Below are 16,608 nucleotides of genomic sequence, written 5' to 3'. Positions count from 1 at the left end.
ACAAATATTATATTGGTATCCATATATATTAATTTTTCTTAGCTAGGTGATCACTCCGGTAACACTGGATACCACGGTGATCATTTAGCTAATATACTTAAATGGATAAAAATAAAAACAGGGACTATTTTATTTTAGGGAAATCTATTTTAGGGGTCTCTATTCAATTTTGATCTTTATTTATGTGCCTTTAGAGATCCCCTTATCATTTTTTGAATACTTTTTAAATGTATTTATTTTTAACTTTCATTTTTTTCATTACACTCTAAAGACTTACACCATTAGAAAGGTGAGGCCATTACCTTTCCAACGGTGGGTCTTGGGGGTCTGTAGCTGCTTAGATACAGGCATCTAAGCAGCATGCCCCCATTTCTCCATAACTGTCAATTGACAGTTGTAAATAAACTTGTGCAATGACGTCAATGCGTGAAGCACCGAGATTGCCCTTCAATATGAGGGCAGGATCGAACGAGTGGAGGGAGATGGGGACCCTCAGCCCCCCTCAAGGTTAATGAGTTTTTGCGATGGCATGGAGCCGTCGTTGGCACCTGAAGGTGAATCTTGGTGATGGCACCATGCCGTCGTTAGCACTCAAAGGGTTAAAGGGATAGATCTTTCATGATTCAGATAGAGCATGCAATTTTAACCCCTTAGTGACCAGAGCACTTTTCCATTTGTTGACCGTTTGGGACCAAGGCTATTTTTACATTTCTGCGGTGTTTGTGTTTAGCTGTAATTTTCCTCTTACTCATTTACTGTACCCACACATATTATATACCGTTTTTCTCGCCATTAAGTGGACTTTCTAAAGATACCATTATTTTCATCATATCTTATAATTTACTATTAAAACAATTATAAAATATGAGGAAAAAATGGAAAAAAAACTATTTTTTCAAACTTTGACCCCCAAAATCTGTTGCACATCTACAACCACCCAAAAACACCCATGCTAAATAGTTTCTAAATTTTGTCCTGAGTTTAGAAATACCCAATGTTTACATGTTCCTTGCTTTTTTTGCAAGTTATAGGGCACTAAATAAAAGTAGCACTTTGCTATTTCCAAACCACTTTTTTTCAAAATTAGCGCTAGTTACATTAGGACACTGATATCTGTCAGGAATCCCTGAATATCCTTTAACATGTGTGTGTATATATATATATATATATATATATATTTATATATATTTAGAAGACATCCCAAAGTATTGATCTAGGCCCATTTTGGTATATTTCATGCCACCATTTCACCGCCAAATGCGATCAAATAAAAAAAAAAGTTAACTTTTTCACAAATTTTTTCACAAACTTTAGGTTTCTCACTGAAATTGTTTACAAACAGCTTGTGCAATTATTGCACAAATGGTTTTAAATGCTTCTCTGGGATCCCCTTTGTTCAGAAATAGCAGACATATATGGCTTTTACGTTGCTTTTTGGTAATTAGAAGGCCGCTAAATGCCACTGCGCACCACACGTGTATTATGCGCAGCAGTGAAGAGGTAAATTAGGGAGCATGTAGGGAGCTTGTAGGGTTAATTTTAGCTTTAGTGTAGTGTAGTAAACAACCCCAAGTATTGATCTAGGCCCATTTTGGTATATTTGATGCCACCATTTCACCGCCAAATGCGATCAAATTAAAAAAAACTTTAAATATTTCACAATTTTAGGTTTCTCACTGAAATTATTTACAAACAGCTTGTGCAATTATGGTACAAATTGTTGTAAATGCTTCTTTGGGATCCCCTTTGTTCAGAAATAGCAGACATATATGGCTTTGGCAATGCTTTTTGGTAGTTAGAAGGTCGCTAAATGCCGCTGCGCATCACACGTATATTATGTCTAGCAGTGAAGGAGTTAATTAGGTAGCTTGTAGGGAGCTTGCAGGGTTAATTTTAGCTTTAGTGTAGAGATCAGCCTCCCACCTGACACATCCCACCCCCTGATCCCTCCCAAACAGCTCCCTTCCCTCCCCCACCCCACAATTGTCCCCACCATCTTAAGTACTGGCAGAAAGTCTGCCAGTACTAAAATAAGTTTTTTTGGGGGGGGGGTTTTAGGTTTAAAAAAAAAAAAAAAAATTCTTCTGCTGTGTAGGACCCCCCTTAGCCCCCAACCTCCCTGATCCCCCCCCCCCAAACAGCTCTTTAACCCCCCCCCCCCTCTGCCTTTATTGTGCACCATATTGGGTACTGGCAGCTGTCTGCCAGTACCCAGTTTGAAAAATAATAATGTATTTAAATGTTTTTATTTTATTAAATATTTTTGTAGTGTAGCTGCCCCCCCCTCAACATCCAACCCCCCACCCTCTCCCAGATGCCTTGATTTGAAAATCCCACCCTCCCCAGTCCTCTCTCCCACCCTCCAGATCTACAGCATATTGATGCTGTTTGCATAGATCTCACGTGCACGCGCCCGTGCACGCGCACGCACCCGCACAAGATCCCTCCCCCCTCCTCCACCAATAACTGCCCACCCGCCTCCCTGGATGAGCTCCCACCAACGGTAACGGCTATCGATAGCCGATGCAGAGAGGGCCACAGAGTGGCTCTCTCTGCATCGGATGGCTAAAAACAGTTATTGCAGGATGCCTCAATATTGAGGCATCACTGCAATAACATGAAAGCAGCTGGAAGCTATCAGGATCTCTTCCACTGCTTTCAAAGACCAACGACGTATGGGGTACGTCCTTGGTCATTAACTGCATTTTTTTGCAGGACGTACCCCATACGTCGTTGGTCGTTAAGGGGTTAAGCAACTTTCTAATTTACACCCATTATCAATTTTTCTTCGTTCTCTTGCTATCTTTATTTGAATAAGAAAGTCCAGACCCTAGACAGCACTTGTTTATTGGTGGATACATGTATCCACCAATCAGCAAGAACAACCCAGGTTGTTCTTCAAAAATGTGCCGCCATCTAAACTTACATTCTTGCTTTTCAAATAAAGATACAAAGAGAATGAAGACCATTTGCTAATAGGAGTAAATTAGAAAGTTGCTTAAAATTGCATGCTCTATCTGAATCGCAGGGAAAAAAAATGGATACAGTGTCCCTTTAAGCTAATTGACTACTATTGTCAAATTTTCTTTGTACTCTTGGTATCTTTATTTGAAAAGCATGGCGATTTACCACCTGGGTGCAACTTCTTTTAGCCCAGTAATGCTTTTCACAGAGTAGTATATCAGTCTGATCCCACCTATTACGGTCAGTCCAGCGCCGAAATACCAGGCAATTCCTCTGAACAAGGAACACAGCAACCCCAGATGATCGTTTCGGCCTTCATTGGGCCTCGTCAGTGAGGTGTAGTTCAGTGTGCTTAGAGGAATATGGCTACACCTCACCGACGAGGCCCAATGAAGGTCGAAACAATCGTCTGGGCTTGCTGTGTTCCTTGTTCAGAGAGGAATTGCCTGGTATTTCGGTGCTGGACCGACCGTAAAAGGCGGGATCAGACTGATAAACTACAGGAAAATTCTTCTCTGTGAAAAGCATTACTGGGCTAAAAGAAGCTGCACCCAGGTGGTAAATCGCCATAGAACAGGCTAACAATAGTATTGAGCCAGTTGTTCGTTCCTGTGAGTGTGCTTCTCTCTGTGTATTTAGTCTCCCTATGGGAAAAGGGGAAACCAGACGTGGACTCCTTGCTCAGTGTGCTTAGAGGAATATGGCTACACCTCACCGACGAGGCCCAATGAAGGCCGAAACGATCGTCTGGGGTTGCTTTGTTCCTTGTTAAGAGAGGAATTGCCTGGTATTTTGCTGTTGGACTGACCGTAATAGGTGGGATCAGACTGATATACTGCAGGAAAGTTCTTCTCTGTGAAAAGCATTACTGGGCTAAAAGAAGCTGCACCCAGGTGGTAAATCGCCATAGAACAGGCTAACAATAGTATTGAGCCAGTTGTTCGTTCCTGTGAGTGTGCTTCGCTCTGTGTGTATGTATGTGTGTATATATATATATATATATATGTATATATGTGTGTGTGTGTGTATGTGTATATATATATATATATATATATATAATTAATATTGAATTTTGGGAAGAGACCTACAGTATAATCTTCCTATATCATATTGAATAAGCCCCTAAAGTAAATTCCCAGTAAAGGAAAATACTGGTGCAGACCCTTCGAATAATTATGAATAAGACCTTGAAAGAAAGATATGGATAAATCAGATAATCTTCTTTATATCCAAAAGTAAGGGAATTCAGCACTCTCTTTTTCTTTCATGTAATTAACAAGAGTCCATGAGCTAGTGACGTATGGGATATACATTCCTACCAGGAGGGGCAAAGTTTCCCAAACCTTAAAATGCCTATAAATACACCCCTCACCACACCCACAAATCAGTTTTACAAACTTTGCCTCCAAGGGAGGTGGTGAAGTAAGTTTGTGCTAGATTCTACGTTGATATGCGCTCCGCAGCAAGTTGGAGCCCGGTTTTCCTCTCAGCGTGCAGTGAATGTCAGAGGGATGTGAAGAGAGTATTGCCTATTGAATGCAGTGATCTCCTTCTACGGGGTCTATTTCATAAGGTTCTCTGTTATCGGTCGTAGAGATTCATCTCTTACCTCCCTTTTCAGATCGACGATATACTCTTAGATTTACCATTTCCTCTACTGATTCTCGTTTCAGTACTGGTTTGGCTTTCTACAAACATGTAGATGAGTGTCCTGGGGTAAGTAAGTCTTATTTTCTGTGACACTCTAAGCTATGGTTGGGCACTTTATTTATAAAGTTCTAAATATATGTATTCAAACATTTATTTGCCTTGACTCAGAATGTTCAACTTTCCTTATTTCCAGACAGTCAGTTTCATATTTGGGATTATGCATTGAATTATCATATTTTTTCTTACCTCAAAAATTTGACTTTTTTCCCTGTGGGCTGTTAGGCTCGCGGGGGCTGAAAATGCTTCATTTTATTGCGTCATTCTTGGCGCGGACTTTTTTGGCGCAAAAATTATTTTCCGTTTCCGGCGTCATACGTGTCGCCGGAAGTTGCGTCATTTTTTGACGTTATTTTGCGCCAAAGATGTCGGCGTTCCGGATGTGGCGTCATTTTTGGCGCCAAAAGCATTTAGGCGCCAAATAATGTGGGCGTCTTATTTGGCGCTAAAAAATATGGGCGTCGCTTTTGTCTCCACATTATTTCAGTCTCATTTTTCATTTGCTTCTGGTTGCTAGAAGCTTGATGTTTGGCATTTTTTCCCATTCCTGAAACTGTCTTATAAGGAATTTGATCTATTTTGCTTTATATGTTGTTTTTTCTCTTACATATTGCAAGATGTCTCACGTTGCATCTGAGCCAGAAGATACTACAGGAAAACCACTGCCTGCTGGATCTACCAAAGCTAAGTGTATCTGCTGTAAACTTTTGGTAGCTATTCCTCCAGCTGTTGTTTGTAATAATTGTCATGACAAACTTGTTAAAGCAGATAATATTTCCTTTAGTGATGTACCATTGCCTGTTGCAGTTCCCTCAACATCTAAGGTGCAGAATGTTCCTGATAACATAAGAGATTTTGTTTCTGAATCCATAAAGAAGGCTTTGTCTGTTATTTCTCCTTCTAGTAAACGTAAAAAGTCTTTTAAATCTTCTCTCTCTACAGATGAATTTTTAAATGAACACCATCATTCTGATTCTTTGGACTCTTCTGGTTCAGAGGATTCTATCACAGAGATTGATGCTGATAAATCTTCATATTTATTTAAGATGGAATTTATTCGCTCTTTACTTAAAGAAGTACTAATTGCTTTAGAAATAGAGGATTCTAGTCCTCTTGATACTAATTCTATACGTTTGGATAAGGTTTTTAAAGCTCCTGCGGTTATTCCAGAAGTCTTTTCCTGTTCCTAATGCTATTTCTGCAGTAATTTCCAAGGAATGGGATAAATTGGGTAATTCATTTACTCCTTCTAAACGTTTTAAGCAATTATATCCTGTTCCGCCTGACAGGTTAGAATTTTGGGACAAAATCCCTAAAGTTGATGGGGCTATTTCTACCCTTGCTAAACGTACTACCATTCCTACGTCAGATGGTACCTCGTTTAAGGATCCTTTAGATAGGAAAATTGAATCTTTTCTAAGAAAAGCTTATCTATGTTCAGGTAATCTTCTTAGACCTGCTATATCATTGGCTGATGTTGCTGCAGCTTCAACTTTTTGGTTGGAAACTCTAGCGCAACAAGTAACAAATCGTGATTCTCATGATATTATTATTCTTCTCCAGCATGCTAATAATTTCATCTGTGATGCCATTTTTGATATTATTAGAGTTGATGTTAGGTTTATGTCTCTGGCTATCTTAGCCAGAAGAGCTTTATGGCTTAAGACCTGGAATGCTGATATGGCTTCTAAATCAACTCTACTTTCCATTTCTTTCCAGGGAAACAAATTATTTGGTTCTCAGTTGGATTCTATTATTTCAACTGTTACTGGTGGGAAAGGAACTTTTTTACCACAGGATAAAAAGTCTAAAGGTAAAAACAGGGCTAACAATAGTTTTCGTTCCTTTCGTTTCAACAAAGAACAAAAGCCTGATCCTTCGTCCTCAGGAGCAGTTTCAGTTTGGAAACCATCTCCAGTCTGGAATAAATCCAAGCCTGCTAGAAAGGCAAAGCCTGCTTCTAAGTTCACATGAAGGTACGGCCCTCATTCCAGTTCAGCTGGTAGGGGGCAGGTTACGTTTTTTCAAAGAAATTTGGATCAATTCTGTTCACAATCTTTGGATTCAGAACATTGTTTCAGAAGGGTACAGAATTGGTTTCAAGATGAGACCTCCTGCAAAGAGATTTTTTCTTTCCCATGTCCCAGTAAATCCAGTGAAAGCTCAAGCATTTCTGAATTGTGTTTCAGATCTAGAGTTGGCTGGAGTAATTATGCCAGTTCCAGTTCCGGAACAGGGGATGGGGTTTTATTCAAATCTCTTCATTGTACCAAAGAAGGAGAATTCCTTCAGACCAGTTCTGGATCTAAAATTATTGAATCGTTATATAAGGATACCAACGTTCAAGATGGTAACTGTAAGGACTATATTGCCTTTTGTTCAGCAAGGGAATTATATGTCCACAATAGATTTACAGGATGCATATCTGCATATTCCGATTCATCCAGATCATTATCAGTTCCTGAGATTCTCTTTTCTAGACAAGCATTACCAGTTTGTGGCTCTACCATTTGGCCTTGCTACAGCTCCAAGAATTTTCACAAAGATTCTCGGTGCCCTTCTGTCTGTAATCAGAGAACAGGGTATTGTGGTATTTCCTTATTTGGACGATATCTTGGTACTTGCTCAGTCTTTACATTTAGCAGAGTCTCATACGAATCGACTTGTGTTGTTTCTTCAAGATCATGGTTGGAGGATCAATTTACCAAAAAGTTCATTGATTCCTCAAACAAGGGTAACCTTTCTGGGTTTCCAGATAGATTCAGTGTCCATGACCCTGTCTTTAACAGACAAGAGACGTCTAAAATTGATTACAGCTTGTCGAAACCTTCAGTCTCAATCATTCCCTTCGGTAGCCTTATGCATGGAAATTCTAGGTCTTATGACTGCTGCATCGGACGCGATCCCCTTTGCTCGTTTTCACATGCGACCTCTTCAGCTCTGTATGCTGAACCAATGGTGCAGGGATTACACGAAGATATATCAATTAATATCTTTAAAACCGATTGTTCGGCACTCTCTAACGTGGTGGACAGATCACCTTCGTTTAATTCAGGGGGCTTCTTTTGTTCTTCCGACCTGGACTGTAATTTCAACAGATGCAAGTCTCACAGGTTGGGGAGCTGTGTGGGGATCTCTAACGGCACAAGGAGTTTGGGAATCTCAGGAGGTGAGATTACCGATCAATATCTTGGAACTCCGTGCAGTTTTCAGAGCTCTTCAGTTTTGGCCTCTTCTGAAGAGAGAATCGTTCATTTGTTTTCAGACAGACAATGTCACAACTGTGGCATACATCAATCATCAAGGAGGGACTCACAGTCCTCTGGCTATGAAAGAAGTATCTCGAATTTTGGTTTGGGCGGAATCCAGCTCCTGTCTAATCTCTGCGGTTCATATCCCAGGTGTAGACAATTGGGAAGCGGATTATCTCAGTCGCCAAACGTTGCATCCGGGCGAATGGTCTCTTCACCCAGAGGTATTTCTTCAGATTGTTCAAATGTGGGGGCTCCCAGAGATAGATCTGATGGCCTCTCATCTAAACAAGAAACTTCCCAGGTATCTGTCCAGATCCCGGGATCCTCAGGCGGAGGCAGTGGATGCATTATCACTTCCTTGGAAGTATCATCCTGCCTATATCTTTCCGCCTCTAGTTCTTCTTCCAAGAGTAATCTCCAAGATTCTGAGGGAATGCTCGTTTGTTCTGCTAATAGCTCCGGCATGGCCTCACAGGTTTTGGTATGCGGATCTTGTCCGGATGGCATCTTACCAACCATGGACTCTTCCGTTAAGACCAGACCTTCTGTCACAAGGTCCTTTTTTCCATCCGGATCTGAAATCCTTAAATTTAAAGGTATGGAGATTGAACGCTTGATTCTTGGTCAAAGAGGTTTCTCTGACTCCGTGATTAATACTATGTTACAGGCTCGTAAATCTGTATCTCGAGAGATATATTATAGAGTCTGGAAGACTTATATTTCTTGGTGTCTTTCTCATAATTTTTCCTGGCATTCTTTTAGAATACCGAGAATTTTACAGTTTCTTCAGGATGGTTTAGATAAGGGTTTGTCCGCAAGTTCTTTGAAAGGACAAATCTCCGCTCTTTCTGTTCTTTTTCACAGAAAGATTGCTATTCTTCCTGATATTCATTGTTTTGTACAAGCTTTGGTTCGTATAAAACCTGTCATTAAGTCAATTTCTCCTCCTTGGAGTTTGAATTTGGTTCTGGGAGCTCTTCAAGCTCCTCCGTTTGAACCTATGCATTCATTGGACATTAAATTACTTTCTTGGAAAGTTTTGTTCCTTTTGGCCATCTCTTCTGCTAGAAGAGTTTCTGAATTATCTGCTCTTTCTTGTGAGTCTCCTTTTCTGATTTTTCATCAGGATAAGGCAGTGTTGCGAACTTCTTTTGAATTTTTACCTAAAGTTGTGAATTCCAACAACATTAGTAGAAGAAATTGTGGTTCCTTCATTATGTCCTAATCCTAAGAATTCTAAGGAGAAATCGTTGCATTCTTTGGATGTTGTTAGAGCTTTGAAATATTATGTTGAAGCTACGAAATCTTTCCGTAAGACTTCTAGTCTATTTGTTATCTTTTCCGGTTCTAGGAAAGGCCAGAAAGCTTCTGCCATTTCTTTGGCATCTTGGTTGAAATCTTTAATTCATCTTGCCTATGTTGAGTCGGGTAAAATTCCGCCTCAAAGAATTACAGCTCATTCTACTAGGTCAGTATCTACTTCCTGGGCGTTTAGGAATGAAGCTTCGGTTGACCAGATCTGCAAAGCAGCAACTTGGTCCTCTTTGCATACTTTTACTAAATTCTACCATTTTGATGTATTTTCTTCTTCTGAAGCAGTTTTTGGTAGAAAAGTTCTTCAGGCAGCGGTTTCAGTTTGAATCTTCTGCTTATGTTTTTTGTTAAACTTTATTTTGGGTGTGGATTATTTTCAGCAGGAATTGGCTGTCTTTATTTTATCCCTCCCTCTCTAGTGACTCTTGTGTGGAAAGATCCACATCTTGGGTAGTCATTATCCCATACGTCACTAGCTCATGGACTCTTGTTAATTACATGAAAGAAAACATAATTTATGTAAGAACTTACCTGATAAATTCATTTCTTTCATATTAACAAGAGTCCATGAGGCCCACCCTTTTTTGTGGTGGTTATGATTTTTTTGTATAAAGCACAATTATTCCAATTCCTTATTTTATATGCTTCGCACTTTTTTTCTTATCACCCCACTTCTTGGCTATTCGTTAAACTGATTTGTGGGTGTGGTGAGGGGTGTATTTATAGGCATTTTAAGGTTTGGGAAACTTTGCCCCTCCTGGTAGGAATGTATATCCCATACGTCACTAGCTCATGGACTCTTGTTAATATGAAAGAAATGAATTTATCAGGTAAGTTCTTACATAAATTATGTTTTTTTTTTATTTGAAAAAATAGGGCTTTTTATTTTGTGATTTAAATATCAAACATCCACCTGTTTGCAAGATATCCTCCTATCAGAGGTTGCTACAGACCCATCACAACATAAAAGTCAGAATATTCTTCATTTGATGCATAATCATCATACCATAACATCCTAAAATAATATGTACCGTAAATACACTTTAGAATATTGCATAAATTTGCTTTTTACATGTTTTCATCTACTTAACTGCAAAGGGCTATAATTCACTTCTAAATATTTCTATTTATATGTTTATATATGTCTGTAAAGGCGTGACCTTATCGTTTTTAATGGGACCTAATAAAGACTTGGTTTTTATCCAGAAGTGTGCCGGCACAATCTCTATTATTATCCTATATGTCTGTAAAGACATATATGTACATAAATATATATGTGCACACATATAAGCGGGTGTATATGTGTGTGTGTATGTATATGTATATATATATATATATATATATATATATATATATATATATATATATATATATATATATATATATATATATATATATATATATATATACACACACACACAGTGGATATAAAAAGTCTACACACCCCTGTTAAAATGTCAGGTTTCTGTGATTTAAAAAAATGAGACAAAGATAAATCATTTCAGAACTTTTTCCACCTTTTAATGTGACCTATAAATTGTACAACTCAATTGAAAAACAAACTAAAATCTTTTAGGTAAAGGGAAATAAAAATATAAAACTAAAATAATATGGTTGCATAAGTGTGAACACCCTTAAACTAATACTTTATTGAAGCACCTTCATGTTCAGCTTTATAGCAGAAGCCTGAAGGTTTTGTGCCAATATTGTCTGGTATTTGGAACTGTTCATTATTCCCTCTACCTTGACTTAGGCCCCAGTTCCAGCTGAAGAAAAACAGCCCCAAAGCTTGATGCTGCCACCACCATGCTTCACTGTGGGTATGGTGTTCTTTTGGTGATATGCAGTGTTGTTTTTGCGCCAAACATATATTTTGGAATTATGGACAAAAAGTGTAAAGGGCCATAATACCCAAATGTTTAAACACTTGAAAGTGATGCAGCATAGCTGTAAAAAGCTGACTAGAAAATATCTCCTGAACATTTCTATGTAAAAAAGAAAGACATTTTACCTCAAAAGTTTCTCAGTAGCCACCTCCCATTGTAAAGGATTTCTAAGCAGCATTTTAGTATGTCTGTCCTGGGACAGCTTAGGGGATGAGCCTTGTGCACTCTCATATTATTTCACCAATCAGGTAAAGGAAGCTTACTATTAAATCTCATGAGAGTTAAGTCAAATCTCATGAGATCACAGTAAGAGTTCATGACCTCAGCACTGCTGATGCTGATTGGCTGCTGTTCATTTCTTCATTTTATTTTTATTTTTACCTGCAGCTGGGAGCAGCTGAGTATAACTTTTTACACAGAACTTACTCTGCTGAGCTGAGGAGACTGTGAGGTAAAATATCTTCCTTTTTTACATAGAGATGCTCAGGTGATATTTTCCTGTCAGCTTTTTACAGTTATACTGCATCAGATTCAAGTGATTTAACATATGAGTATTATGTCCCTTTAACTTTGGTTTCATCAGACCAGAACACCTTTTGCAACATGCTTTTGGGAAACTTCAGATGTGTTTTTGCAAAATTTAGCCGGCTTGGATGTTTTTTTTTTTGTAAGAAAAGGCTTCCGTCTTGCCACTCTACCCATAGCCCAGACATATGAAGAATATGGGCGATTGTTGTCACATGTACCACACAGCCAGTACTTGACAGATATTCCTGCAGCTCCTTTAATGTTGCTGTAGGCCTCTTGGCAGCCTCCCAGACCAGTTTTTGGAGGGACATCCAGTTCTTGGTAATGTCACTGTTGCACCATATTTTCTTCACTTGATGATGACTGTCTTCACTGTGTTCCATGGTATATCTAATGCCTTGGAAATTCTTTTGTACCCTTCTCCTGACTGATACCTTTTAACAATGAGATCCCTCTGATGCTTTAGAAGCTCTCTGCGGACCATGGCTTTTGCTGTAGGATGAGACTAACAAAATGTCAGGAAAGACCTACTAGAACAGCTGAACTTTATTTGGGGTTAATCAGAGGCACTTTAAATGATGACAGGTGTGTACTGACTCCTATTTAACATGATTTTGAATGTGATTGCTTAATTCTGAACACAGCTACATCCCCAGTTATAAAACATAGAAACATAGATATTGACGGCAGATAAGAGCCATGGGCCCAGCAAGTCTGCCCGACCTTACCTAACCGTATAAACGTATCTAGTTCGTAGGATAGCCTTATGCTTGTCCCATGCATTTTTAAAGTCCCCCACAGTGTTTGTTGCTACTACCTCTTGAGGAAGTTTATTCCATAAATCAATCACTCTTTCTGTAAAGAAGCTTCCTCAAATTACTCCTGAATCTACTACCCTTTAGCTTGAGCTCATGACCCCTTGTTCTTGAATTTTCCATTTTATGTAAAATACCCACAGCCTCAGTTTTACTAAACCCTTTAACCCCTTAATGACAACTGACGTACCAGGTACGTCATGCATTAACTTACAGTTAATGACAATAGACGTACCTGGTACGTCAGTTGTCTAAGAGAGTGCTGGAAGCGATCGCAATCGCTTCCAGCAGCTCTCAGGGTATTGCAGTGATGCCTCCATATGGAGGCATCCTGCAATACCCTTTCAGAAGACTCCGATGCAGAGAGAGCCACTCTGTGGCCCTCTCTGCACCGGTAGCGATGGTGCCGGTTCGTTGGTGGGTGGGAGCGCAACAGGGAGGCGGGTGGGCGGCCCATCGCTACCCGGCATCCGGCTCCTGTAAGTGCAATGTGCACGCCGGGTGCCGGGAGCGTGCGGGGGCGCGCATGCGTGCGCGCGATTAGCTACCCACACTGACACCAATGAGGAGGGAAGAGGGGGGAAAAATAAATATATAAGGATCTGGGAGGGGGAGGGGGTTGGGGTATTGTGGGGGGCTGCTACACTACAGAAAAATTTAAAATGGCAATAAAAGATAAAAAAAACACTTTTTTGGGGGGCAAATTGGGTACTGGCAGACAGCTGCCAGTACCCAAGATGGCGGCAATTAGGTAGGGGAGAGGGTTAGAGAGCTGGGGGGGGGGGGATCATGGAGGTTGGGGCTAAGGCAGGAGTCCATCACAGCTAAAACATTTTATTTTTTTTTATTAAAAAAAAGAAAAACTCCTTTTATTTAGTACTGGCAGACTTTCTGCCAGTACTTAAGATGGCGGGGACAATTGTGGGGTGGGGGAGGGAAGAGAACTGTTTGGGAGGGATCAGGGGGTGGGATGTGTCAGGTGGGAGGCTGATCTCTACCCTAAAGCTAAAATTAACCCTGCAAGCTCCCTACAAGCTACCTAATTTAACCCCTTAACTGCTGGGCATAATTTACGTGTGGTGCGCAGCAGCATTTAGCGGCCTTCTACTTACCAAAAAGCAACCCCAAAGCCATATAAGTCTGCTATTTCTGAACAAAGGGGATCCCAAAGAAGCATTTACAACCATTTGTGCCTTAATTGCAGAAGCTGTTTGTAAATAATTTCAGTGGGAAACCTAAAGTTTGTGACAAAATTTGTGAAAAAGTGAACTTTTTTTTTTATTTGATGACATTTGGCGGTGAAATGGTGGCATGAAATATACCAAAATGGGCCTAGATCAATACTTTGGGTTGTCTTCTAAAAAAAAATATATACATGTCAAGGGATATTCAGGTATTCCTGACAGATATCAGGGTTCCAATGTAACTAGCGCTAATTTTGAAAAAAAGTTGTTTGGAAATAGCAAAGTGCTACTTGTATTTATGGCCCTATAACTTGCAAAAAAAGTAAAGAACATGTAAACATTGGGTATTTCTAAACTCAGGACAAAATTTAGAAACTATTTAGCATAGGTGTTTTTTGGTGATTGTAGATGTGTAACAGATTTTGGGGGTCAAAGTTAGAAAAAGTGTGTTTTTTTCAATTTTTTCCTCATATTTTATATTTTTTTTATAGGAAATTATAAGATATGATGAAAATAATGGTATCCTTAGAAAGTCCATTTAATGGCGAGAAAAACGGTATATAATATGTGTGGGTACAGTAAATGAGTAAGAGGGAAATTACAGCTAAACACAAACACTGCAGAAATGTAAAAATAGCCATTGTCATTAAGGGTAAGAAAATTGAAAAATGGTCCGGTCATTAAGTGGTTAATGTACTTGAAAGTTGCTATCATATCACCTCTTTCCCTTCTCTCCTCTAAGCTATACATATTTAGGTCATTGAGCCTATCCTGGTAAGTTTTATTTTTTAGACCATGTACCATTTTGGTAGCCCTCCTTTGCACAGATTCAAGTTTGTTAATATCCTTCTGAAGATATGGCCTCCAGAACTGCACACAATACTCAAGATGAGGCCTAACTAATGATCTATAAAGTGGCATAAGAACCTTACTATTTCTGCTGCAAATACCTCTACCAATACACACTTATGCAACCATATTATTTTAGTTTTTTATTTTTATTTCCCTTTACCTAAAAGATTTTAGTTTGTTTTTTTAGTTTGTTTTTCAATTGAGTTGTGCAGTTTATAGGTAATTAAAGGTGGAAAAAGTTCTGAAATGATAACACCTGCGATCTCATTTTGAGCACTTGTAACTTTTTTGTGCAATTTTTTTTAAAATATTTTTTTTTAGGGTTATTATGAGAGTAAATGTACTTTGTAATGTATTTTTGATTTTTCATGACATTTTTTTGTTTTGCAATACAGTTATCCAGAGCTCTATCCTGACGTGCTATCCCAACAAGCGTTAACTTTTAATTGTGCTCAACCAATCACATTTACTTTCCACTTGTAATATGAGCCAAAAAAAATGACACGCTCAAACACCTGCGTTTTCTCTCGTGCGTAACTGTAATCTGGCCCTTAATGGGCACATCACCAGGCTGATATTATTGACCTCCTGGCTAAAATTTAAGACATTATTTAGCTAAAATTAGCTTTTTTTTCTTCTCAATATTTGTTGCACAAATTATCATTAAATAAAGTTATGTTAAATAATGCAATTTATTTGTGCTTTGAATAGCTTAAGTAACATTTCTAAAAAACACAAAATGTTATAATATTGCACAGTATTATACTTCCCCTACCCGGCTACCTCATAATGACACTGCAGCTCTTGTACCAAGTAATGGATAAGTAACCATTGCACAGTAAAGGGACATAAAATACATAAAGAAAATACTGTAATGTGTTAGATTATTTTATTATTGCATTGCTTGCTTGTAACTTTGTGATAAAATCCTGCAACCCCTGAACACATTTAAAGTTGGAAACCGAGGACCAATGTACTACTGGGAGCTAGCTGGTTATCGGTGGCTACACACACATGCCTCTTGTCTCAAGAGATGCGTTTGGCTAGCTCCCAGTAGTGCATTAGTGTCCTGAAACTTTAACTATGTGTTTAATCATATATATATATACCAGTGTTCTCCACGGGAAACGTTTGCTAGCCGGGTGGCATTATAAAGCAACTGGGTCGGGCAGTGTAATACTTTCTAATATTATAACTTTTTCTGCTATCCAAAGTACAAATTAATTGCATAAATCAACATACATTCATTTAATGTTAATTTGCGCAATACATTTTTAAAAATATTATTAGCTCATTTTAGCTTTTTGTTGGCTAAAATTTTAGCCGGGTAGTAAGAAAAATCAGCCGGGTAGTGCACCCATTAAAAAGGCTGTGAGGAGAACACTGTATACAAGCAATAGGGCAATAATAAAATGCGCTAACACATTAGGTAATTTCCTTTTTGCACTCGTTATGTCTCTTTAAAGGTTTTGTAGCATTTGCAAACTCTCACAAGCAACACTGTACAAATTGTTTGTGCAATCACAGTATATTTTGTTTTGGCAGCAAATGTATCCTTTGTTTTGTTTACATTTTAAACAGTGTTGTAGCCCAGAATACCTGAATAACATACCATGTGTGATCGTTTTCCACAGGTAGCTGACAGGTACTTTTGGAACAAGCACATGATACAAGATGTCATCAATAGTAAGGTAAGAAACGCATGTTGTGGTTATCAGCCTGTACCCAGAGAATTATTTATCTCATGCTAATATCCATGCTTTAGGATGGTGTATTATATAATCTAAAAGTATGGATGGTAAACGTAAACAAAACCTAAAAAATGTTCATTCATGATTCAAACACAGCATCATATTTTAAACAACTTTCCAATTTACTTTGATAATTTTGCTTCATTATCTTGGTATCATTTGCTAGAGGAGCAGCAATTCACTACTGGTAAGGTAGCTGAACACATTAACACCACAGCACTTTTCCATTTTCTGTCCGTTTGGGACCAAGGCTATTTTTACATTTTTGCGGTGTTTGTGTTTAGCTGTAATTTTCCTCTTACTTATTTACTGTACCCACACATATTAAATACCGTTTTTCTCGCCATTAAATG

At 38.7% G+C, this 16,608-nt stretch overlaps 1 protein-coding gene across 1 annotated transcript in view; it reads left to right on the top strand.

Moving 5' to 3' along the window:
- Positions 1–16,608, top strand: part of INPP5F (inositol polyphosphate-5-phosphatase F) — a 318,517-nt gene that overhangs the window by 229,471 nt on the left and 72,438 nt on the right. Inside the window, exon 6 of the mRNA XM_053692658.1 lies at positions 16,139–16,195. Within this exon, the coding sequence (XP_053548633.1) occupies positions 16,139–16,195 (57 nt within the window). The remainder of the gene's footprint in view (positions 1–16,138; positions 16,196–16,608) is intronic.

Source organism: Bombina bombina, chromosome 9 (genome assembly GCF_027579735.1).
Source record: "Bombina bombina isolate aBomBom1 chromosome 9, aBomBom1.pri, whole genome shotgun sequence".
Lineage (NCBI taxonomy): Eukaryota > Metazoa > Chordata > Amphibia > Anura > Bombinatoridae > Bombina > Bombina bombina.
This window is presented reverse-complemented; position numbering and strand designations above follow the sequence as displayed.